General features: G+C 38.0%; 1 protein-coding gene across 2 annotated transcripts; it reads right to left on the bottom strand.

Moving 5' to 3' along the window:
• Positions 1–754: 754 nt before the first annotated feature.
• LOC121372854 (ferrochelatase, mitochondrial-like) lies at positions 755–27291 on the bottom strand. Of its 2 annotated transcripts, none has more exons than XM_041499291.1 (11): positions 27237–27291; positions 24882–24987; positions 19337–19456; positions 17600–17748; positions 17157–17229; positions 14752–14920; positions 11789–11887; positions 8146–8253; positions 6955–7119; positions 5596–5655; positions 755–1051 (listed from the first exon to the last, which is right to left on the bottom strand). In XM_041499291.1, exons 1-11 carry the CDS (start codon positions 27262–27264, stop codon positions 863–865), a joined length of 1266 nt encoding a protein of 421 aa, XP_041355225.1. In that variant the 5' UTR covers positions 27265–27291; the 3' UTR covers positions 755–862. The 2 variants fall into 2 exon arrangements, with proteins under 2 accessions (XP_041355225.1, XP_041355226.1); XM_041499292.1 differs by lacking the exon at positions 27237–27291 and adding an exon at positions 27080–27213.

Consider the following 27291-nt stretch of genomic DNA (forward strand, 5'->3'; position numbering starts at 1 on the left):
AGTGATATTCAATGTTGGGCTAGTAAATAACTACTATTGCCTTGCCCAACAGGGCTTCTAGATTATGGTAGCCCCACTCCCATGGCTAGTGATATTCAATGTTGGGCTAGTAAATAACTACTATTGCCTTGCCCAACAGGGCTTCTAGATCATGGTAGCCCCACTCCCATGGCTAGTGATATTCAATGTTGGGCTAGTAAATAACTACTATTGCCTTGCCCAACAGAGCTTCTAGATTATGGTAGCCCCACTCCCATGGCTAGCGATATTCAGTGTTGGGCTAGTAAATAACTACTATTGCCATCCCGACGGCTAGTGATAAAAATGTATCAAATGTTGCAGTTAAGTCTATTTTGTAAATATCCTGCCCCCCCCCCCCCTCAATTTTAGTGTTTTTAAGCTATATCTCTCTCATTAGGTGGCATATATCCAATTTCTACTATTATTTAGTAAAATTGTATTAATTTAAAGGCTAGTGAAGTTTTAATCGTGGCTAGTAAATGTTTTAAGTAACTGATCCCATGGCTACTATTTCTCGTTAAAGCCAGTGCAACACGACAGGTATATCAAAGGTGGTGGTATGTGCTATCCTGTCTGTGGGAAAGTGCATATAAAAGACCCCTTGCTGCATTAGAAAAAAAATGTAGCGGGTTTCCTCTGTTGACTATATGTCAAAATTACCAAATGTCTGACATCCAATAGCCGATGATTAGTGAATCAATGTGCTATAGTGGTGTCGTTAAACAAACCAAAGTTTACTTTTGGTCCCACAGCTAGTGGATTTTATTAAAATTCCAGAAGTCCTGTTAAGATACATATTAACACTGCAGAGCCCTCAAACTCAAAATAAGGTTAGACTATTTCAAAACTTTCCAGCCAATCGCATGTCAGCGTTTTCCTTCTGGAGGCTTCTGTGGATTTCTTGTTGATTAGCAAAGAATTCTCTCATTTTGGCACACACCGGATTCGTACAAAGAGGACATCTGAGGAGAAGTTGTTTGGAACACAGCACATCCGAATCCAAGTGCTGTTTCACTATATCAGCCAATGCCTGAAATTAGAATCAAGAAATGTTGTTTAGAACATAGTACATTAATTGCACACTGTAAGTTTTGTTTCATTATGTCAGCCAAGGTCTCAATTTAAAATTAAGTTCTTTAGAATGCAGCACATCTGAATCCATGTGTTGTTTCACTATGTCAGCTAACACCTGAAATTAAAATCAGGAAACGTTGGTTAGAACATAGCACATCGATAGACTTAGTACATGTAGGTGTTGTTTCATTCTGTCGTCTAACGCCTAAATTAAAAATCAGGAAAAGTTGTTTAAAACACAGGACATACGAATCTACAATGTATGTGCTGTTTCACTGTCAGCTAATGCCTGAAATCAAAATGAGGATAAGTTGTTTAGAACATAGCGTGCCAAATTTACGTCTTAAATATGTGTAACTTCATGTACATTGACAATGCTTAAACACTGAAGTCCACAATTCCCTTGGGGTTTTTTTGTGATTGCAGAAATTCATCCCTTCGACCAGTGTAATATCCAATAAATCCTAAATTGTTGGTTCAACTTGCACCTTCCTATCAACTAAAAATGCTATACAGGAAGGAAGGAAACGGTTTAACAACACATTCAACACATTTTATTTAGGGGATAATGTCCCTGTGTTTCGTTGTTAACTACATGTATAAGGATTTATCACAAAATTTGGAATATCTTCAGACATTGCAAAAGAAAAGTCTGGTAAACATTTTCATATATCTTAAGTTCAAGGACCATAACTCTGTCAAAAATTGGTAAATTACCATGAAAGTCAAACTTGATTTGTAACAGAACATGATAAAGCTATACACAAAATTTCAGCTCCATATCTGGAGAAATTTACGAACAAAAAGCTCAGAAAACTATATGTGGGACAGACGGACAGGGAGAAAACATACATGTAGTCCCCTCCGGCGGGACCAGTAGGAAACTAATAGCAGCACACTGATGCACTACTAGAAATCTATCTGAGCCCCCAATAATGTGCATATTCCATGTCTATTTCATAATTTCAGAAATGGAGAAATTGACAAACAAAAAGTTCAGAAATGCATTGACAATGCTTAAACACTGAAGTTCACAATTCCCTTGGGGGGGTTTTGTGATTACAGAAATTCATTCCTTCGACCAGTGTAAACTCCAATAAATTCTAAATTTTTGGTTCACCTTGCACCTTCCTTGTGTTTCGTTGTTAACTACATGTATAAGGATTTATCACAAAATTTGGATTTAGGGACGAGACGAAGTCAAGTCACTAAATCTAAAACAAAATTGATAAATCCTTATAGTTAACAACGAAACACAGTGATATTATCCCTATTCTAATACTACACCTATTAGGAGTATCTGTAAGCAATTTTATTGTGGTTTTATTAAAGAAATCCCACAATTTTTAAAAACCTAATTATCTATTCTCCTTACTTATGATATTCAATGAAAAGGCTTGTAGTAAGTAAAAGTATGACGTAATATTTTTTTTGTTCTCTTCACATGAAAGAAAGAAAGAAATGTTCTATTTAACGACGCACTCAACACATTTTAATTACGGTTATATGGCGTCAGACATATGGTTAAGAACCACACAGATATTGAGGGAGGAAACCCGCTGTTGCCACTTCATGGGCTACTCTTTCCGATTAGCAGCAAGGGATCTTTTATATGCACCATCCCAGACAGGATAGCACATACCACAGCATTTTATATACCAGTCGTGGTGCACTGGCTGTGACGAGAAATAGCCCAATGGGCCCACAGACGGGGATCCATCCCAGAATGACCGCGCATCGATCGAGCGTTGTACCACCGAGCCAGGACCCACCCCTCTCTCTTCACATGACGTCACTGACTTAGGAGCGAACCAAAGGCAAATTTATTGGTATTGTAGTCTGTTTTGAACATGATTTATTGTAATACAGGATACACTGAAAGAAATATTTTCGTTGGCTGTTAATTTATGTTGCAAGACATATGGATATGACTGGACTTTACACATTTGTGAGCGGTGTTTCAACCATATGTTGAATTATTTCAAAGAATTTGCCTGCTTTAATTTTTTACAAAAACCACGTTCATGGGGTAGGTCTACAAATTTATAACTTGCTAACATATTTTCACTTGAAAGTTTTTATAAATACATAAAATAATATGCATTTACTAAAGTGTAAGTATTATTTCCAAAAGTTTTTCAAAATTGTCCGATATTTTAAAGCAGTTAATGTTGTTTAAAATTGCGTTAAAAATCAAGTAATTTCCATCTTGTCTTCTTTATCAATTTTATTGTCCCAAAAAGGATGTTCTAAACAAAAATAAGGTACTTCAGATTGTGATATAATTATTTCTGATGAACCTGATTGTACCCTTTTGAGAACACAAAATAGAAGAGCAGTCCACAAGACACATGCCGGTGACTGCTGCGATCGATCAGTGACCGGATCTTACTTGGGGTGGGTGGGTGCACGTTCACTGCTGCTAACGAAAGGTTAAAAGTTACAATGACACGAAATAATAACAAAATAGTAACAATAACATAATTTTCATCTGAAGTTGGTAATTTTTTTGAAAATTATTGATATTGACATTTAAATATAATGGAGGACCTGGAATTAATATACTAACGAAAACACCACACATGAGGCTAAGTGACAGCATATCGGACGTGTTATCGGAATTTTATCATCGTAATAAATCCTGGTTGCCCATGACAGCATACATCTATTGTCCGATTTATCACGAAAATTAACCAATGGAAAAAAGGCTTATATGAAAGTTGTATCAGAATTACGGTTATATGACGTCGGACATATGGTTAGGACCACACAGATATTGAGAGAGGAAACCCGCTGTTGCCACTTCATGGGCTACTCTTTTCGATTAGCAGCAAGGTATCTTTTATATGCACCACCCCATAGAGAGGATAGCACATACCACGGCCTTTGATGTACCAGTCGTGGTGTACTGGCTGGAGCGAGAAATAGCCTAGTGGGCCCACTGACGGGGATCGATCCCAAACCGACTTTACCACTGGGCTATGTCTCGCTCCTGCTATACTGGAGTCTGTGATGCATTTCCATTCAAGTGTTCTAGGACCTGATGTTGTTCAAGAGGTGCAGTCAGTGACTATGAAACCAATCACGTGTGGCTGTAGGTAGTACTAAACCAAATAACTTCCGGTTGGTCAAAGTTCGAGGTCTACCCAACTTTTGATAGAGAAGTGAGCACCGCAAGTCCTGTGATTGGTTATAAATGTGAGTGTGTTGGTTGTAAACAAATACGAGTTTCATCTGGGAAAAAAATGTATGCAATTTTATTTCATCTAGTACCACTGTCAAGTAGCCTTGTTCTTGAAACATGTATGGGGTACCTGTAAAAAAAAGTAGTCTAATTTTGTGCGGAACTGAGGTGCTACCCGTTATAAAAAAATGAGCAGCTTGACCCCCCGTTTTTTCTGTTTCACTTTCAGGGAGAGGGGTGGTAGTATTTATATCCGTGGTGTTTATGTTGATTGATACGCTGCAGGTAGGAGTTTTAGCCACATATGTTACTATTATCGTCTATGGGATTGTATGTGGTTTTATACATCCTATACAGAAATAGATAGATAGAGAGAGAGAGAGAGAGAGAGAGAGAGATAAACAGATACAGATAAACATAGCTTGATAAACAGAGAGAAAGAGAGACAAAGAGACAGACAGAGAGAGAGACACACAGACACAGAGAGATAGAGAGAAACAGATATACAGAGAGAGAGAGAAAGAGAGAGACAGAGAGAGAGCCCGAGATAGAAACACACACACACACACACAGAGAGCCCGAGATAGAAAGACACACATACACACACACACAGAGTGCCAGAGATAGAATGACACACACACACACGCACACACACAGAGAGCCCGAGATAGAAACACACACACACACACACACAGAGTGCCAGAGATAGAATGACACACACACACACACAGAGAGAGCCCGAGATAGAAAGACACACACACACACACACACAGAGAGCCCGAGATAGAAAGACACACACACACACACACAAACAGAGCCCGAGATAGAAAGACACACACACACAGAGTGCCAGAGATAGAAAGACACACACACACACACACAGAGAGCCCGAGATAGAAAGACACACACACACACACACAGAGTGCCAGAGATAGAAAGACACACACACACACAGAGTGCCAGAGATAGAAAGACACAGACACACACACACAGAGAGCCCGAGATAGAAAGACACACACACACACACAGAGTGCCAGAGATAGAAAGACACACACTATTATCATCTATGGGATTTGATTTGGTAGTACAGTGAAACCTCTCAAGACCGGACCCTCTGTAAACCGGAATTTCCTCAAAACCCTTTTTTAAAAACCAGGACAGAATATAACCTCTCTAAACCAGACCCCTCTTTAAATTGGACATTTGTCTTGGCCCCAAGAGTGTCTGGTTTAGAGGGGTTTCACTGTATACACCCTGTAGTCGACTTAGTTGTTGAGTGGCGGACACTATAGTGCGTAACAAAGTAAACAACTAACCTCTATAAAGACAGGACTGTCATTAAGGGACGCCGCTCTCCGGATGTTCTTCGCACACACCTGTAAACAAAGAAAGAAATGTTTTATTTAACGACACACTCAACACATTTTATTTACGGTTATATGGCGTCAGACACATGGTTAAGGACCACACAGATGTTGAGAGGAAACCCGCTGTCGCCACTACATGGGCTACTCTTTCCGATTAGCAGCAAGGGATCTTTTATTTGCGCTTCCCACAGGCAGGATAGCACGAACCATGGCCTTTCTTGAACCAGTTATGGATCACTGGTCGGTGCAAGTGGTTTACACCTACCCATTGAGCCTTGTGGAGCATTCACTCAGGGTTTGGAGTCGGTATCTGGATTAAAAATCCCATGCCTCGACTGGGATCCGAACCCAGTACCTACCAGCCTGTAGACCGATGGCCTAAACATGACGCCACCGAGGCCGCTTCACCGGTAAACAAGCCAACACTGTAAAACTTATATACAGTGGACAGTGTCTAAACCGGACTCACTTCGTACCGTCGAAATAGTCTGGTTTACATAGAGGACCGGTTTGGACAGAGTTATGGTTCTTGAATGATCGACAACTCGCGATCAACAAGGATATTTGAACCCATGGATGGTTGGGAAACACAGTCATACAAGCCAGACTTGCAATCGATTATTTCACAAACATAAAAAATATACCTAAAGGGACATTCCTGACTTTGCTACAATTTGTAAGATGTTATCCACTAACGGACTTTTTAACGATTGTAATTACATATCAAATATATTTTTCTGCATAAAATATTAGTGGCTGCATATTAAACATGTTTCTGGTCATTCTAATATTTGTATTATTTATTCGTACATACGAAATTATTTGAATACAAAATCCAGATCTAACGGCCTACCGCAATAAGAGTAAACTTCACACAAGTGTGATTATATTTTGTATTTGATTCTGCGACGGCATCCTAATTACTCAGCAAGTGACGGTCATTGTTCAACTAATTAAGCAGCCCGTCGTTCAGTCAAATCCCAATCCGGTGTAGACAGATAATTAATGCATGAACGGTTCTTTTGTTCTTGATTTTTGATCTGGAGTCCAGAGTAGACAGAGTACGGATTAGGCAGAGATTTATACCTAAGAGAGACAGACGGACAGGGACGAAACCTACATGTATAGTCCCCTACCGGTCCCCTATAGTCCCCTCTGGCTGGACCAGTAGGGAACTAATAGCAGCACACTGATGCACTACTAGAAATCTGTATCTACCTGAAATGGGTTTATGATATAGATATTATGGGTAAGTTATAGGATAAAAGATAACAGCACACTGATGCACTGCTAGAAATCTTTGTCTACCTGAGCCCCCAACTCATGTGCGTATTCCAAGTCTAGTTCATAGAGCGTCTCGATGTGGTCGCTCGTGAAGGCGATCGGCACGAGAAGAATGTTCTTGTTGTCGTGTTTCACCAAACCTTTGATGGCATCGTCTGTGTGAGGACTTAACCATGGCAACGGGCCAACCTGGATACAAACAAAAGGATATTAGATGTCAAACAATGGTAAAAAAATAATCTACATAAACTGGAAAGGTGAAATTTAATGTAAAAACATTTGCATAAACAAGAGGTCATAGTGGAACAAACTTTCTTGTAGCCAATTCTCAGATATGTAAATTTTCAAGATATGTAAATTCTCAGATATACAGAGTATTTGTTTGAACAAAAAAAGAAGAAGTTAATTTAAATAAAATTTAATTTGCGTAGCCACTTTGTAAAAACATTAGCAATTGACTGATCTGGCAATGTACAGGTCGAGACTTGAAATGGAAAATAAATACAGAATACTAAACGAGCTTGCCTGTCATACCATTTTTATAAAATGAGTGAACAGTTTTGGTATCTGGCGAGCAAAAGCAGGTCAGATACCAACACTGTTCACGAGTTTCATAACAATGGTATGACAGGCAAGCTAGTTTATTATTTTATTTATTACAAACCAACTGCAAAAAAACGCAATGCAGAAGAAAGCAGATGTCGTATCCTACATGTTATTTTTCAAAGAAATGGGTCAGCAGGTGATCTACTTCACGGTCACGTCACACCAATATTACACTAGTTAGATATTGAGTGATTGTTATGACATGTGTGTAATAAAAGACACAATGCATTGACTGATGATTCCTGACCTCTGAGAATTGAACATTTGAGTAAACCATATATGGTTAAAGTTTGTTTTGTTTAACAACACCACTAGAGCACATCGATTTATTAATCATCGGCTATTGGATGTCAAACATTTGGTAATTTTGACATAGTCTTAGTGAGGAAACCTGCTACATTTTCCATTAGTAGCAAGAGATCTTTTATATGCACCATCCCACAGACAGGATAGCACATACCATAGCCTTTGATATCCAGCCGTGGTGAACTGGATGCAATGAGAAATAGCTCAGTGGGTCCACCAATGGGGATTGATCCCAAACTGATTGGACATTAAGCCTGCGCTTTACCACTGGGCTATGTACTGTATGTAGGGCCTGTTACTGACCTTCGACTGCCACACGAGCCTGTACGCGTGGGAGTGACCCAGTTCGTCCATGACACGCTGGACCGTGGCGGCCACTTCATGAGGGTACGAGTCTCCTCGGTTCACAACCTGCAACAATAAGATGACATTCACTGAGGAGAGGAAAGGAAGGTTTAACGACACCTCAGCACATTGTAAACTACAACAATAACATGAAATTCACTCAGGAGAGGAAAGGAATGTTTAACGACACCTCAGCACATTGTAAACTACAACAATAACATGAAATTCACTCAGGAGAGGAAAGGAATGTTTAACGACACCTCAGCACATTGTAAACTACAACAATAACATTACATTCACTCAGGAGAGGAAAGGAATGTTTAACGACACCTCAGCACATTGTAAACTACAACAATAACATTACATTCACTCAGGAGAGGAAAGGAATGTTTAACGACACCTCAGCACATTGTAAACTACAACAATAACATAATATTCACTCAGGAGAAGAAAGGAATGTTTAACGACACCTCAGCACATTTTAAACTACAGCAATTTGGTAACTAGCAAACATGGATATTCTAAACAAGAAAATGTACTTATTAATATGAAATTTTAATCGTTAGAAAGGCTGTTAGTTGAAAAACAACTTGTGTTGGGAATAGGTTGAAACTTCATTATCAGTCATCAGTTATGGTCGAGTATTGTTAAATCAAGAGTAATCTAAGCTCGAGACTTGGCGATTTCCGTGAAATTCACCAACACGCTTGCGCTTAATTCAACCGTTGTTTTTGCTAATAAAAACATCAGAAGAGACACCAAGAGGTTATAAAGAAGTTTTACAGAAATAATGAGATACAAACAGGTATAACCAGAACAAAATGTTTGTTTATGTAATTTTTAACGGTTTTCACCAATTTCTGTTATCACCCCGGAAACGAAACCTAACATTATCAAAAATTGTAGACAGAAATGGTTTGGTTGGATGGCAAAAATGACAGCTTTCGGTCACGCGACACATTGGGAGGGACTCTGTAAGGCCACAATAACATAATTAAATGGGTACTAACAGAGTTGGGGGTCTTATCAAATAAACAGCAAATAAAGCACTGACAGATTACTTGAGAGTGGGTTATAATGACAGGAAGTCTGCTTTTAGTGTACTGCTCCAAAGAAAGAGTGATCAGGAGAGGTGATCGATTCATTTGCTCTTACTGTACATGTAGGTCCAATAGTCAAAACATGAACAGTTAATTGCATGTTCCATACTGATTTTCAGCTTTTCCACAGTTGTGATGTTTCGTTATTTATTGTGTTATGTTCAATTTTACTGTCCTTTTCATCAGTTGGTTAAAAAAAGGAGGCTTGTTTTAAATACAAAATAAATGTAAGAAAATATTCCAGAAACAAAACATTTTTTTTAGTGACCTCAGTTGAATGTGACGTCATAGAAATTAACACTGTTTTTACTCTTGACTTTACAATACTCTTAACCGGACGCCATTTGTTTTTTAGGGGGAGTGTGTTTGGAACAGTGCTTATTATATCAACCGTGTTCCAGTGGACTTTATTTCCATTTGACATTACTATAAACATATTTATGTACAGGTAAGTGACATTTTTATTGTTGTCAGTTTCAAAGTATGGTCCTTCCAATCAAGTGAAACCTTAGGCTCTCGAAATTCCAATAGTCAACTGTACAACAAGTTTGCACCAAACTATCAACTGTCAACTATACAATCAGTTAGAATTATACAAATAACAGAAGGAAGGAAATGTTTTATTTAACGACACACTCAACACATTTTATTTACGGTTATATGGCGTCACGGTCAGACATATGGTTAAGGACCACACATATATTGAGGGCGAAACCCGCTGTTGCCACTTCATGGGCTACTTTTAAATAAATATAATGAGGATTTCAATTAAAAGATTTTTAACCAATACTCACACTATAAGGGAAAACCCTTCAAATTAGATAGCTAGGCTAGTATAATTCCCCCCCCCCCTTTTGTATTTCATTATAATCCAAGGATGGGGGGGGGGATGGGTGGCTATGGATTGCCGTTGATTACATTAGAATAGGGACCTAGGACAATAGGAACAACCTTAACCCCAAACTAGGATTTACAAACAGACAGCACGCACAACCGCAACAGTACATAGGGTGCATTGACTAATGATAACAATGCACCCGCCCCCTTTTTATGGCCCAGCACGTACTATAATAAGGAGCTGGACAAAAGAATACCGGCTCCGAGTACGCAATTGCACTGCACCCAGGGGAAGCTGGACAAAAGAATACCAGCCTACCCTATCCCACCCCCAGATACTTGCTGCTGGTGGTCTACTTGGTACTTGGTGAAACTGAAGAGGAGGACGTTGTTAACTGCAACAACAACAAGAGTTGGAAAAACCCCGGAACGACAGCGCCTTGCCTACCGGTGTTTACACAATTGGACGAGTCTCATCTGGGTTGTCATGCAACGACCAGAAGCAGTCAGGCCCTTTTAAGGGCCCTATGGGCAACCTAGGGAGACACCACAGCATCATAGGGGTCTAACTAACGAACTACTCTTGATTCACTAATGTCAAAACCTATATTAGCTCTGGAACTTTCTTTCCGACCGACCGTTCAAAATTGCACCCAAATTCCTCAGTCAAACTTGCGCACCTTTTCTCTTTTGGCATAATTCTTGCTCCATTCAAAATTCCATAGCACCATTACCCCCCCCCCCCCCTCCCCTCCCCTTTCCTGTCCGAGGGTGGCTCTTGTGCCCAAGACAGGCGTGCACTACATCAGCTTGCTCGCACCTATTGCCATGTTAACAGGAATAGACATTAAAATCACTAATTTGACCGTTAGTAACTACATGTATTTCCCTGGATGCAGGGGATCGATCCAAGACCGATCGTGCATCAGGTAAGGACTTTACCACTGGGCTACGTCCCGGACCCTGGACTATAGAGACAGGAAGTAAACCTCTCATTAAACTGAATGACCATGCTCAACATGTTCCGATACTTGCTAACTAGGGTTTAAGCTGTCGCTTGCCAACTTGACAAACTGTGAATTAGGAATAGGAAATGTTTTATTTAACAACACACTCAACACATTTTATTTATGGTTATATGGTATCGGACATATGGTTAAGGACCACACAGATATTGAGGGAGGAAACCTGCTGTCGCCACTTCATGGGCTAATCTTTTCGATTAGCAGCAAGGGATCTTTTATATGCACCATCCCATAGACAGGATAACATATACCACGGCCTTTGATATACATGTACCAGTCGTGGTTCACTGGCTGGAGCAAGAAATAGCCCAATGGGCCCAGTGATGGGGATCGATCCTAGACTGACCACGCATCGAGCAAGCGCTCTACCACTGGGCTACGTCCCGCCCCAACTGTGTTAAGTTGAATTTGGCAAATATATTTAATTACTAATTTTCCAAAAAGATAATTGGAAAATCGTCTGTTATTGCGGGAAGACATTATTCTGTTGCTCTTTTATCTTCCTCAAGTGAAATATGTACTGCTATTTTGGCTAAATGAAACTTGAATTTACCGATTTTTCTCATCAAATTTGCAAAATTGCTAATATTTTATGGGTTTCAGCCTCTACTCTGCTAACGTGTGACAAACACAGACAACCTTCAGTGGTAGAGAATGTGCGGAGAACAGGATGATGATGTCGTCTTGGTCTTCTTCGGGAAACTTCTTAATCTCGTCACGGATGTGGTTTGCAAATGCCTGAAATAAAACTACAAATTGTTTATCCATGTTTTATCAACGGTGAAAGAATTTTTATCTAGGTAGTCGGATACTAAGGTTTGCCCTAGGGTTAGAGTTGCTCAATCTCAGGGCTTTAGCCAGGAGGTTATAATAAAAAAAATCGAGGGGGGTGGGGGTAATTTTCGGTACAGAAATTGGGTATTTTCAGTGTCACTTTCTTTTGGGAAGGGGCCTATGTTGAGACCCACAGGATTAATCCCTAAACTGTCTAAAATAGTGGCGCGCATTCAGAATTTATGCAAAGTGTCAGCTGAAACCAAGTTTTGGATAAAGAAGATGGAACATTTTGGACAAAACAGTGGAAAACCCAGAAACATTGTAGTTAAAAAGTTTGTTTTGCTTAATGACACAACTAATTATTAATCATTGGCTACTGGATGTCAAACATTTAGTAATTCTAACTCGTAGTCATTAGAGGAAACCCGCTACATTTTTCCATTAGCAGCAAGGGATCCGTTCTATATAAAAGATCCCTTGCTGCTAATGGAAAAATGCACATGTGTACTTTCCCATCAACAGGGTGGGTTATTAGAAAAGATAAAAAGTGAAAACTATGAAAACCACTATAAGATCTGGGTACATGGGTTATTAGAAAAGGTAAAAAAGTGAAAACGTGAAAACCTTTATAAGACCTGGGTACATGAGTTATTAGACAAAAGTAAAAAAGTGAAAACCTTTATAACACTTGGGTACATGGGTTATTAGACAAAAGTAAAAACTTTACATGGGTTATTAGACCAAAGTAAAAAAGTGAACATCTTTATAAGACCTGAGTACATGGGTTATTAGACAAAAGTAAAAAAGTTAAAACTTTTGTAAGACCTGGGTACATGGGTTATGTCACGGGGATTCTATAATACCCGTAACTGAATAAAACACGATTGTCCAAATATCTCTCCTAACTGTATATCTATTATATCTCTCTGTAACGGGCGGTTATACCCTAATGTGGCTCGTCTAGGTATGATCAGAGATAAGATCTTATATAAAGTATATATTATTATAGCACGTTTAGTTCACTAGAAAACACAACAAAAACACAATACACTTTGGAATCTGTATTAACCTACGTTGACAAATGTACTGCCGCAGTAGTTAATTAATAACAACAACCCAGAACTGATCACTTAATTAGTTAATCTCTAGGTGTCTAGTTTACACAATATGCTAATCACTTCACCGTGACACAACACCCACACGTGTGATAATTGAGAAACGCTACCACACACGTGCGATAATGGAGAAGCGCTTCCAGGGGAACTTAATTAATAAAGGAATTACAACACTATTCCCAACTGGTTAATTTTTAATTAACCCTAACTACTCATTCAATAACCTTGTAATACAGAATTAATACTGGTACCTATCACAATAAAGACAATAACCTACAGTTTACCTAGGTCCTCTAGGATGACTGGCTAAGCTTTATATATATATATCAGAACAGTGAGCCTACAGAATACTGCGTCAGATGACCGGCAGCACCGTCTAAATAATATTGGTATAATACAGTATTAAAACATTTAAAGTCACATCAATCACATCAAGGTTATACACAGAGCAGAAAATATATATTTACCAAAGTCCCGTCTGAACTAATATAGATCGTTCAGTGGACGACGTCCGTGCCCCTGGATACTTCCAAATGTTTCTCCTCGATATATCTAAAATCCTAGCTATTTATTCAAAACTCTCAGAGACAGCGAATATCGCCTGGGGGTACAAGGCGGTACCTCACGTATCATGTGGATTTTCCACAGCCACCATATTTTTCTCCGATCGTCAGACTCAATGACGCCAAGTCGCCAAATCACGGTTGTAAAAACCGCACTTGCAGAGGTATTACGTAACAAATTGCCCATCTGGGCTAAGTGCATTTGGAACTGCACACGGCCTTCTAAAACAATTAATATCGCCACAGGCGAAAAGAAATTAAGAGCATGTACCGTCACAGGTTATTAGACAAAAGTGAAAGTGAAAACCTTTATAAGATCTGGGTACATGGGTTATTAGACAAAAGTAAAAAAGTGAAAACTTTTATAAGACCTGGGTACATGGGTTATTAGACAAAAGTAAAAAAGTAAAAAAAATTATAAGACCTGGGTACATGGGTTATTAGACAAAAAAAAAAGTGAAAACCTTTATAAGACCTGGGTACATGGGTTATTAGACAAAAGTAAAAAAGTGAAAACCTTTATAAGACCTGGGTACATGGGTTATTAGACAAAAGTAAAAAAGTTAAAACCTTTATAAGACCTGGGTACATGGGTTATTAGACAAAAGTAAAAAAGTGAAAACCTTTATAAGACCGGGGTACATGGGTTATTAGACAAAAGTAAAAAAGTGAAAACCTTTATAAGACCTGGGTACATGGGTTATTAGACAAAAGTAAAAATGTGAAAACCTTTATAAGACCTGGGTACATGGGTTATTAGACAAAAGTAAAAACTTTACATGGGTTATTAGACAAAAGTAAAAATATTTATAAGACCTGGGTACATGGGTTATTAGACAAAAGTAAAAAAGTGAAAACTTTTATAAGACCTGGGTACATGGGTTATTAGAAAAAGTAAAAAAGTGAAAATCTTTATAAGACCTGGGTACATGGGTTATTAGACAAAAGTAAAAAAGTGAAAACTTTTATAAGACCTGGGTACATGTGTTATTAGACAAAAGTAAAAAAGTGAAAACTATGAAAACCTTTATAAGACCTGGGTACATGGGTTATTAGACAAGGTAAAAAAGCAAAAACTATGAAAACCTTTATAAGACCTGGGTACATGGGTTATTAGACAAGGTAAAAAAGCGAAAACTATGAAAACCTTTATAAGACCTGGGTGTGTTTGCCACCTATCAATGACACTCCACACCATGTCAGTGTCCAGCATACGAGCTTTGTAGTGTCTAAATATAGCATTCAGACTACTTCCTGTCGTGGAGCAGCTGTATTGTGGGTACTGACTGAACGCAATAGCTCTCTGGATACCGTCACTGAAACACACAAACAAGAATTCTGTGGAGTTAAATGTCTCGCCCACCATAAATTAATTAAATGTCACTGACAATTGCATCCATACAATGTCATGTAGATGTTTATCTCATAAAAAAACATAACAACAATAAAACAAAGTAAAATTGAATTTAATTAACTATTATTATATTATTATTTTTTTTAAATGTAAAGGAAAGTTTAAAGTTTGTTTTGTTTAACGACACCACTAGAGCACATTGCTTAATTAATCATCGACTATTGGATGTCAAACATTTGTTAATTGCGACACATAATCATCAGAGAAAATCCGCCACATTTTTCCATTAATAGCAAGGGATCTTTCCCACAGACAGGAAAGCACATACCACGTACAGTATTTTGACAAATTGTGGTGCACTAGTTGGAATGTAAAAAAAAAAAAAAACAATCAGCAAGGGAAAGAGTTATTTTTCTAATTACACCTCATCACATTTTAAATTATATTTTTGTGGTGGTGTTTTTTTTATATTTGTTTGATAGTGAGAAAACCTGCCGTCACCACACACATACTGTATATAGAGAATAATACATGAGTGGCCTTTAGATACCATTTATCTCACACAAGTTGTCTTAAAATGTATATAACGAGCAAAAGCGAGTTTGATACGTTTTTAAACAAATTGTGAGATAAATGGCATCTAACAGACACGAATGTATTATTCTATTTCTTACATATCCTCAAAAACCAGGTTTCAAGCACATTTTAACATTTATCAACTAAAAGATATTTACAAGCCTTTACACTTGTAGCTGACTTACGCGTCACAGACACATGATTGCCAGGTTAACTGTATGTCACAGTGTAATCGATTTCCACTGTGCTGGTTTTTTATTGGACGTATGGCATTAGTGACATGGTCATCACCTAGGAGCAGCCAGTCATATGTCTCGAAATTGTTAACACACATACGTGTGTAAACAACTATGTGTTATAAAAAATAACGTATGGTGTTCTCACCAACGGGTGTGTAAGAAATGTAGTTTACTTCATCTAGAGAGCAGTATGGGATCTTTTATATGCACTTTTTTCACAGACAGGACAGCGCATAGTACAGCCTTTCATATTTCATTATTTGGCACAAGGCATACAGTATGTGCAGAACGGATGTGTAAGAAATATGTCACTAGTTAGCTGGACTGGTACCAACCACAATTTATTAGCCATATGGTTAAAAATAGCTTGGTACATATCAAAGTGATATACCCCACACGAATGCTCTACCACAGAGTTACACAGTCATCATTAACCAAAAGGCCTCTGAAAATACAAAAATTAGTGTAAACCATTTATAGGTTACAATTTGGGGTTTTTTCAGGTAACTCATTTCGCTTCTGCACAACCTATTATGACCATATAAACATGAGGTCCCGAGTTTAATGCACAAACAATAAATGGGTTAAGCAAAATTATCATTCTCACAATTTTTAGAATATTAGGCCTGGTGCTTATAAAACTCAAGACTCTAATAGAAAGAAAGAAAGAAATGTTTTTTATTTAACGACGCACTCAACACATTTTATTTACGGTTATATTGTGTCAGACATATGGTTAAGGACCACATAGATTTTGAGAGGAAACCCGCTGTCGCCACTACATGGGCTACTCTTCCGATTAGCAGCAAGGGATCTTTTATTTGCGCTTCCTACAGGCAGGATAGCACAAACCATGGCCTTTGTTGAACCAGTTATGAATCACTGGTCGGTGCAAGTGGTTTACACCTACCCATTGAGCCTTGCGGAGCACTCACTCAGGGTTTGGAGTCGGTATCTGGATTAAAAATCCCATGCCTCGACTGGGATCCGAACCCAGTACCTACCAGCCTGTAGACCGATGGCCTGCCATGACGCCACCGAGGCCAGTCAAGACTCTATAAGAGAGTCTGAGACAGTAATGCCATGACAACCCCATACAAACTGTAGGTGTGTGACATCATTAAAGATCGAGTCTGGACTCTTTAAGTTTTATAAACATGGGCCCTGGTTAGATATTTTCGAAGCTACCTTAGCACTAAGCAATCATAAAACCATCGTAGATTATGACGTACTACAGCACAAGTGATAGTGATGTCATAGCCTATAATGGTTTTATGATATCATAACGCTAATTGATAGCTTCGAAAATATGGGCCCAGAACAGTCTGTAATTTTGTGTTTACTAATTAACATCAGAGCTAGAATAAAATAAAAACAACTCACTCTTCCATCTGCTCAACAGCCTTCTCGGTGAGTGGACTGGCATATCGAAACCCAATATAGAACTTGTGTGGTGCTAAAATAAGAATTAAAAATGTAAACAGACATGCAACCAGTAACTAGGCCTGTAATACTAACTGGGAAAATCAGTCCTAACTATCAAGAAGCAGATAATTTCATCACACGATTATATATAAACTTCAAAATTTGCAGTTCTAAACTCAATCGAAAGATCAACCATTACACGAAAATATTTTACCGAATCAAAATAAAATCTGCCAATATTATTTTTTTAAATTCTCAACTGGCGAATTATAAGAGTGTGGTTGATCTAGCCCTGTCTATTTATACAGTGAAACCTCTCAAAACCGGACGTTTTTCATGGTCCCTTTTTAAATATAGTAGTTTGTTATGTTCTGTTTCTAGAAAATAGACAAAACGTGTACCGCTCTCTGGACTAATTTTGTCCAGTATATCCACCATCCCTCTCGCCTGCTTTTCAGTCCATCGTTTGATTGGCGATCCGCCTCCTATTTTGGCGTACTGGGTCTGTATTTTTGGAGTTCGCCTCTTAGCAATCAGTGGGGCTAAACGACTGAAAATATACAAAGAATTCTAAAGTCATTTAAAGTCACAGATGGTTGTATCCATAGATGTTTTGTTAAGTGATGCATTCAACACATTCCCTTGCTGCTAATTGGAAAGAGTAGCCCATGCATGGCAGCAAGGGATCTTTTATACATAGCATTTCAAAGAAAGGATAGTATATACCACAGCCTTTGTTACACCAGTTATGCAGAATTGGGTGGGGGAAAAAAAATAGCCCATTGGGACACTGACATGGATCAAGCCTAGTTGTATACATAGATGTTTTATTAAGTGAAGCAGTCAACACATTCAAGAGAGAAGAAACCTGCTTCCGCCATGCAATGGGCTACTCTTTCCAATTAGCAGCAAGGGATCTTTTATATATATATAGCATCCCAAAGATAGGATAGTACATACCACAGCCTTTGTTACACCCAAAAAAAAAAAAAAATCAGCCCACTGAGCCACCGACAGGGATCAAGCCTAGACTGACATGCAATGGGCTACTCTTTCCAATTAGCAGCAAGGGATCTTTTATACAGTGGACTCTGTCTAAACCGGACTTACTTCGTACCGTCGAAATAGTCCGGTTTACATAGAGGACCGGTTTAGACAGAGTTCATCCAGAGTTGTGGTTCTTGAATGATCGACAACTCGCGATCAACAATGACATTTGAACCCATGGATTGTTCGGAAACAGTCATACAATCCATTTTAACGATTGTAATTACATATCAAATATATTTTTCTGCATAAAATAGCCTATTAGTGGCTGCATATTAAACGTGTTTCTGGTCGTTCTAATATTTGTACTAGGTTAAATTTCATTTTATTTCCTGAACATTATTTTTTCGTACGTACGAAATCATTTGAATACAAAATCGAGTTTGGGCTTCTTATAATTATTAAGACAACCAGAACACCTTGAATATACAGACACTGATATTCTAAACAAGAAAATATATTTATACATGCTGAATTCATAAGAGTGAAATCAGTTAGGTATCAACACACAACACTAATATTAATCCGATTGATGTAACGGCCTACCGCAATAAGAGGAAACTTCACACGAGTGCGATTACAGTTTGTATTTGATCTTGCGACGGCGTCCTGATTACTTGGCAGTTGACGATCATTGTTCAACTAATTAAGCAGCTCGTCGTTCAGTCAAATCCCAATCCGGTGTAGACAGAGGTAATTAATGCATGAACGGTTCTTTCGTTCTTGATTTTTGATCCGGAGTCCGGAGTAGATAGAATATGGATTAGGCAGAGATTTATACCTAAGAGATAAATGGTAGCTGAACGGGGCTGTAAAAATGGACCGGTTTACACAGAGAGCTGAATTACACAGAATCCGGTTTAGACAGAGTCCACTGAATATATATAGCATCCCAAAAATAGGATAGTACATACCACAGCCTTTGTTACACCAGTTGTGGAGCACTGGCTGAAAAAAAAAAAATAGCCCATTGGGCCACCGACAGGGATCAAGCCTAGACTGACTGCGCATCAGTCGAGTACTTAATCACATGGCTACATCCCACCACTGTTATGGTAGAGGGCTGCCACAAGGAGAAGTTTTTAATTTACCTTTGTATGGGGAGATTAATGAGATCTTTGTCGAGAAACAGTCTCTCAAGAAAATCATGCACTTCTTCCGTAGTTTCCGGTCCACCGAGATTTAACATCAGAATTCCAGTCTTTGGTTTTCTGCAATCAATATATGTCATATATTTAACATTATAAGTCCAGTCTTTGGTTTTCTGCAATCAATATATCATATGTACTACATTTAATATCAGAATTCCAGCCTTTGGTTTTCTGCAATCAATATATCATGTATACTACATTTAATATCATAATTCCAGTCTTTGGTTTTCTGCAATCAATATGTGTCATACATTTAACATTATAATTCCAGTCTCTGGATGTTCTGCAATCAATATATTTCATATATTTAACATTATAATAACTGTTTTTAATGCTTTGTGAAACGGATCTAGGAGTATTTGTGCAGGTTAAAAGATATGTCAAGGCAATGTAAACTATACAACTTGTGCATTTGGTTTCAAACATTTCTTTAATTCAATTGCTTTTCACCCCATCTAATCATTCAGACCGTAGATTTGGTGACACATGCCCCTTTCATAAACAATACAAACCCTGTTACATACTGAAATAATTGTTTTCATTTCAGTTTCACAACTTTAAAAAATCATAAAAACCACCAAACTGTTACTTGGTGAACTGTTAGCTAGGTTAGATATTCTGATTTCCGGACACTTGATGCATAGCACATTAAAACAGTAGCACTCAAAAGTATGTTACTGATAATTCAAAACAAAATTTGGAACACACATGTAGTACAGAAACGTAACAATCAGTACAGTGTGTAAGATTTACATGTAGATAACTCATCAGTTACAGCGCTTCTAGATTATGGTAGCCCCACTCCCATGGCTAGTGATATTCAGTGTTGGGCTAGTAAATAATTACTATTGCCATGCCCGACAGAGCTTCTAGATTAAGGTAGCCCCACTCCCATGGCTAGTGATATTCAGTGTTGGCTAGTAAATAACTACTATTGCCATGCCCAACAGGGCTTCTAGATTATGGTAGCCCCACTCCCATGGCTAGTGATATTCAATGTTTGGCTAGTAAATAACTACTATTGCCATGCCAGACAGGGCTTCTCGATTATGGTAGCCCCACTCCCATGGCTAGTGATATTCAGTGTTGGCTAGTAAATAATTACTATTGCCATGCCAGACAGGGCTTCTAGATTATGGTAGCCCCACTTCCATGGCTAGTGAGATTCAGTGTTGGCTAGTAAATAACTACCATTGCCATGCCAGACAGGGCTTCTAGATTATGGTAGCCCCACTCCCATGGCTAGTGATATTCAGTGTTGGCTAGTAAATAATTACTATTGCCATACCAGACAGGGCTTCGATCTAGATTATGGTAGCCCCACTCCCATGGCTAGTGATATTCAGTGTTGGGCTAGTAGTAAATAACTATTATTACCATGCCCAACGGCTAGTGAAAAAAAAATTTAAGTCATATTTTGTAAATATGAATATCCTGGCCTGGTCACTCCTACCTCCCCAATCTTAGTGTTTTTAAGCTCTACATCTCCCTCTTTAGGTGACATATATCTGATTATTAGTAGTAGTAAAATTTTATTTACTTTAAAGTAAAGTAGGGCTAGTGGATTTTATAAAAATTCTAGAAGAAGGAAATGTTTTATTTAACGATGCACTCAACACATTTTATTCACGGTTATATGGTGTCTGACATATGGTTAAGGAACATAATCTTTTCGATTAGCAGCAAGGGATCTTTTATATGCACCATCCTATAGACAGGATAGCATATACCATGGCCTTTGATGTACCAGTTGTGGTGCACTGGCTAGAGCGAGAAATAGCCCAATGGGCCCACTGACAGGGATCGATCCCAAACCGACCGCGCATTAAGCGAGCGCTTTACCACTGGCCTATGTCCCGCCCTAAAAAAAAAAAATTCTAGAAGCTCTGACTGTTATGCAGATATAATTCATGTAACAGAACAGAAAGCCTGTTGTGCCCGATTTAATGTGATCAAAAGCGATACATGTCAGTTTGCTTCTGAACACTTTACATGTACCGGTATGTGACCTTTTCTGACACTGTATAACCCCACCTTTGAAAATGCAACGACCCATGTACAGCACTTGTTCAACGAATGTTTGCAATAGTGCCCCACGTACTACCAGTGATCGAAATAAGCACTTAATCTGTTTGTGCTAATCTGCTGGGACAAGCAAAATGTACCTCAGTGTTTGTTTATATAATGATGTTTCATTTTGAGCAATCAAAAACATTAATTGTTCTTTCTCTTGACTAAAACCAACAACTAGCTTATAAATTTGGACAAGTAAAAATAATGACAGACAATTAGATTTGTCTGGTGGTCTAGTGAAAAAAATATGCTTATATTTCTATAACTGATTATTACAGTAAAATATTTAATAAAGTTGCCCATATGTAGCGTTCCTGGTTTTCTGTCGATCTATCATTTCATATTTCCTTGGTTATTATTTTTATTTGGTTCTTCTTGTTATTCTTCTTCTTATTAATTATATTAATCTCTAATATTACCCTTACTAATAAGGGAATGCCAGGAACATTACGTTGTGCATGTTATAAAGTATGGTATGAGGCCATGCAGTCTAATTTATATTGTGGTGGAAAATTACTCAGGGGTTGTCGGTAGGTTACGGGCTTTGTTAATTATTATCTGGCCAATCGGGTTTAATTGGGTTATGAAAGTCTGTGCAGATCCTATAATACCCGTAACTGAATAAAACATGATTATCCAAATATCTCTCCTAACTGATTAGATCTCTCTGTATCGGGCAGGATACTACCCGAGTGGCCCGGTTCTAGGAGTGATCAGAGATAAGATCTGATATAAATATATATATGTGTAGCACGTTAAGTTCACTAGAAAACACAACAAAACACAATACACTTTAGAATCTGTATTAACACTAATGCTGACATATTCACTTGCCACAGTTAAGTTAATTAACAACAATGATGTAGTAATAACCCAGAACTAATCACTTGATTAGTTAATCATTAGGTGTCTAGTTTACACAATATTCTAATCACTTCACCGTGATACAACACACACACCCGTGTGATAATTGAGAACGTTGCCAGGGGAACTTAATTAATCAAGGAATTACAACTCTATTCCTCACTGGTTAATTTTTACTTAACCCTTAAAATACTCATTCAGTAACCTTGTAATACAGAATTAATACTGGTACATATCACAATAAAGACGATAATCTACAATTTACCTAGGTCCTCTAGGATTACCAGCTAAGCTTTATCTTACCAAATACTCGTTATAACTATATTAGAACAGTGAAGCCTACAATTTACTTTGCAAGATTACCAGATATACTGTCTAAGGAATATTGGTATAATACAGTATTAAAATAATTAAAGTCACATCAATCACATCAAGGTTATACAACAGAGCAGAAATATATATTTACCAAGTCCGGACTGAACTGATATAGTTCGTTCAGTGGACAGCATCCGTTCCCCTGCAGCGTTTCCAATGTTTCTCCCCGAGCTATCTAAAACCCTGGCTATTTATTCAAAAAACCCAGACTGGCCCGGAGACAGTGAACAACGCCTGGAGGCAACAAACGCGCCCAAAGCGGGACCTAGCGCTATGATGTGCTATTTCCACAAGCGAGTCCAACTCCCAGAGACGGTTTATTTTCTTAGATGTCCAGACTGACCGTCTGCAGTTCGCTATGTTGAACCACAGTCGCAGGACAGAACTCCCGGAGGTATTACGTAACCAAGATGCACCTGGCCTCTGGTGTGTATTGGTAGGCAGAGCTAGCCCACACCACAATGGACATCGCCACAGGCAAAAAGATAAGAGCATGTTCCATCACAGTCTTGTTTTGTTCTGTAGGATGTTTTTTGATTGAATTTGTGCTTGCTTCCAAATCATTAGAACATATTTAAACATTATTATGGGTGGGGAAGAGATTAATTAATTAAATGGTTGTATTTGGCTAAAGGAAATTCCTTTCCCAACGAAAGAAGTGTTTTATTTAACAACGCACTCAACACATTTTATTTACGGTTATAAGGCGTCAGACATATGGTTCAGGACCACACAGATTTTGAGAGGAAACCCGCTGTCGCCACTACATGGGCTACTCTTCCGATAGGCAGCAAGGGATTTTTTATTTGCGCTTCCCACAGGCAGGATAGCACAAACCATGGCCTTTGTTGAACCAGTTATGGATCACTGGTCGGTGCAAGTGGTTTACACCTACCCATTGGGCCTTGCGGAGCACTCACTCAGGGTTTGGAGTCGGTATCTGGATTAAAAATCCCATGCCTCGACTGGGATCCGAACCCAGTACCTACCAGCCTGTAGACCGATGGCCTGCCACGACGCCACCGAGGCCGGTCCTTTCCCAACGATGACGCTAGCACATTTTGAGTGGGTTGGGAGTTTATCCGTCTAGGGCAGCGTGTCAAGGAATCTGCTTTCCGAATTAGCAAAACGGAGCTAACGAAAAGGGTGCCGTTAGACTGTAATAGGAAGTAGGATTTGGGGTTTGACTTGTTGAAGAAAAAGCTTTCCGAATTAGCAAAACGAAGCTAATTAAAAGGGTGCGGTTAGACTATAATAGGGAGTTGTTTTTCCGTGTTTTGAGAAGAGCTAGCGGATATCTCAATCTCATTTAGTATTGGTGAACGTTGTTATGATGGGGAGGTGTTAATTAAAAGGGAATTTAGATTTATTTGTAAATAATTATTAAAATTTAAATGTCAACTGTCTTCGTATTGCGAAATGTTGAGGACTGTTTTCTGTGTTGACCCCCTTGAATAAATATATAATCTGTTCCATTGTTATGTAGTCTGTCTGATACTAGTATTTAGACGTGGTATGTCAAGGCCGCCTATTTAGTGTTAATTACATTGAAGTCTACAACTGAAAGGGGTAGCTGGACCCGGGTAAAATTTCAAGTGGCATGATTTCGTTTCATACTTGAGTGCAAAATTCATTACACATACTCCAAAGTCAACAGCTTGTGGATGTGTCGACTTCCTGCCCTGTAACTGATTTATTAAAGGGACATTCCTGAGTTTGCTGCACTTTTTAAGATGTTATCGAATAACAAAGACTTTTTAACGATTGTAATTACATATCAAATATATTTTTCTACATAAAATATTAGCGTCTGTATATTAAACGTGTTTCTGATCGTTCAAATATTTGTACTAGGTTAAATTTTGTTTTATTTACAAAAATATAAAAATTTTCGTACATACAAATTATTTGACGACAAAATCCAGTTTGGGCGTGTTACAAATATTAAGACGACCAGAAACACATTGAATATACAGACAGTGATATTCTAAAACCAAAAACATATTTAATATGTAAGTCTAATTGTAGAAATATTTTATTAATTGGAAACATCTTACAATGCAGCAAACTCAGGAATGTCCCTTTAACATGTCTCTACTTCTAAGTAAAACATGTACATGTACATCAACCGTAATTGGATATCAGCACAAAAATACAATGAAATGAAACGTACATGTCCGTCGAGGCACATCGTCTTTGTTGCTGATTACTGATGCAGGATAACGACACCACCTGTCGACTTGATGTATTTCCATATCGGAAACCTCTCTCTAAAACACCTGTATTATATGATAAGAGAACAATAAAAAATATTAATATAGCATATTTGTACAAATAACCAATCAATATACAATACATAACACAACAGTAAATTATAAAGCCAACTACATGTACATTGTAACCCATAGTTTCTTAGTTATCAAACCGGCCTCAGTGGCATCGTGGTACAGGCTGGTAGGTACTGGGTTCGGATCCCAATCGAGGCATGGGATTTTTAATCCAGATACCGACTCCAAACCCTGAGTGAGTGCTCCGCAAGGCTCAATGGGTAGGTGTAAACCACTTGCACCGACCAGTGATCCATAACTGGTTCAACAAAGGCCATGGTTTGTGTTATCCTGCTTGTGGGAAGCGCAAATAAAAGATCCCTTGCTGCCTGTCGTAAAAGAGTAGCCTATGTGGCAACAGCGGGTTTCCTCTCCAAATCTGTGTGGTCCTTAACCATATGTCTGACACCATATAACTGTCAATAAAATGTGTTGAGTGCATCGTTAAATAAAACATTTCTTTCTTTCTTTCTTAGTTATCAAATATACACATTAATTATGCATAAAACAGTTACCCTCATTTAATAAAGTTATTATTATTATTGATTACGTATTCCAAGGAAACAGATGTATGTATCGTCAACGTCCCTAAATCTGTCCGGTTTGTTTTCTTGTGCCTGGTTCAAGCAATCAACATTCAATTTTTGTCATTCATTTGTGAGGTTTTTCTTCATTGTCTGGGAAATATAAAGCTTGCCATGTCCCAAGGTTGAAATTTTCACCACCAAGTGCTTGTATATTATGGAATATTTCTCTCTCATCCATTCAGTAAATAAAGTATTATTTTACACAGACAGACAAAGATGGCCGAAAAATTCACGTTTTTAGTTTGTCCATTTTATCATAAATAAACTATACATTAATTATCATATTTGCCATGTTTGTTTCATATTTTAAATATAATTTAAAGCTACAAATTAACAAATCAGCTTGATAATGAATGTTTTAGTAACAAAATATTGATTTAAAATTGTTGTTGTCTAATGACCTCACATCACTATCTCGCATTAATATGATGACATAATATTACCAATGACATCATATTTTAAGCACTGTGGGTTAGAAATTTCTTACATACAATTACATGTAGCTTTCTTTCATGAGAAACATGTGTAGCCCTGTCCTATATACCTGGCTGAAGATGAGAGAAATTTCCATAAACAATAAAGTTCAGACAAGAAAGTATCTAAATACAAAACTTCACAAACCCCTAAAACCATTAATTTTACCATGTCAGGTTTTTTGTTTATTCCTAAAATTACCATGCACTTGATTAATAGAAATTGACTTAAAATGGAGGAAGATAAAAAACATCATTAAATATATTAAACAAGGTGCATTCACCGTCAGTCTATCCCCTGCGCGTGCTGTAACCTCACTGTGGTGCAGGGGTGTAACATTCTCTTTGAGAATGGCCAATTAATACAGCACAAAATTGAAATTTTGAATAAAAGTCAGTATCTATCTGTGATATTTGTATTTTTGTACAGTTTTTATTTAAATCTTGAATTCTTATATTGATGTTGATCATCACTTTATTTGTTACATTACCATAGTTTGACACCCAATAGCAGATGTATTTTTCGTGCTGGGGTGTCGTTAAACATTCATTCATTCATTCATTCATTCATTCATTCATTCATTGTTTATAAAAATGTTTCATTCATTCATTCATTCATTCATTCATTGTTTATAAAAATGTTCCTGAACTGTGAAGAAAAACCTCATAAATGAACGACATGCCGATGACAACAAATCTGATGTTGATTGCGCAAACCGTGCACGAGAAAACAAAGTGAACGGAATTTGAAGCATAACGCAATTAGGGACGTTGACGATATATATTATTATATAAATATAACTTTATTTTGAAAATACGGATAAAATCAGGGCAACAGAAATTTTGATGGGGCAACCTCAATGTGAACCCATACTTGCCTTCCCCGCAAGCAATCAAAATCCCTAAAATTGAGCACTGATATGACAACCATCATGAAGTTACACACACCCATCCCCCTAATAGCCTATCCCGCGTTCGTCTTACCTCCCCTCATCCAGCGTACATTTTACCGATTTCTTCAGTCGTCACTCATGCATCAAAACTAATAACGAAGAACAAGCCGAAATAATGTTGTTTGATCAGTATAAATAAACTCTATGTTAACCGCCACCAGCCTGCAATTAGAATTATATGCACTTACTAGCGAAATTTCGAAAAACGTGTGCCATTTTCGTGTCGTCTGGTCATTAATACAC

Source organism: Gigantopelta aegis, chromosome 5 (genome assembly GCF_016097555.1).
Source record: "Gigantopelta aegis isolate Gae_Host chromosome 5, Gae_host_genome, whole genome shotgun sequence".
Lineage (NCBI taxonomy): Eukaryota > Metazoa > Mollusca > Gastropoda > Neomphalida > Peltospiridae > Gigantopelta > Gigantopelta aegis.

Excerpts from the sequence above, each read along its gene's own strand:
- LOC121372854 (XM_041499291.1), bottom strand. The coding sequence starts at position 27,264 with ATGGCACACGTTTTTCGAAATTTCGCTA. Across the intron at positions 11,888-14,751 it reads CACACCCAGGTCTTATAAAG|GCATTTGCAAACCACATCCG; the intron begins GTTTTCATAGTT and ends GTTTTATTTCAG. Across the intron at positions 5,656-6,954 it reads CACATGAGTTGGGGGCTCAG|GTGTGTGCGAAGAACATCCG; the intron begins GTAGACAAAGAT and ends CTTTGTTTACAG.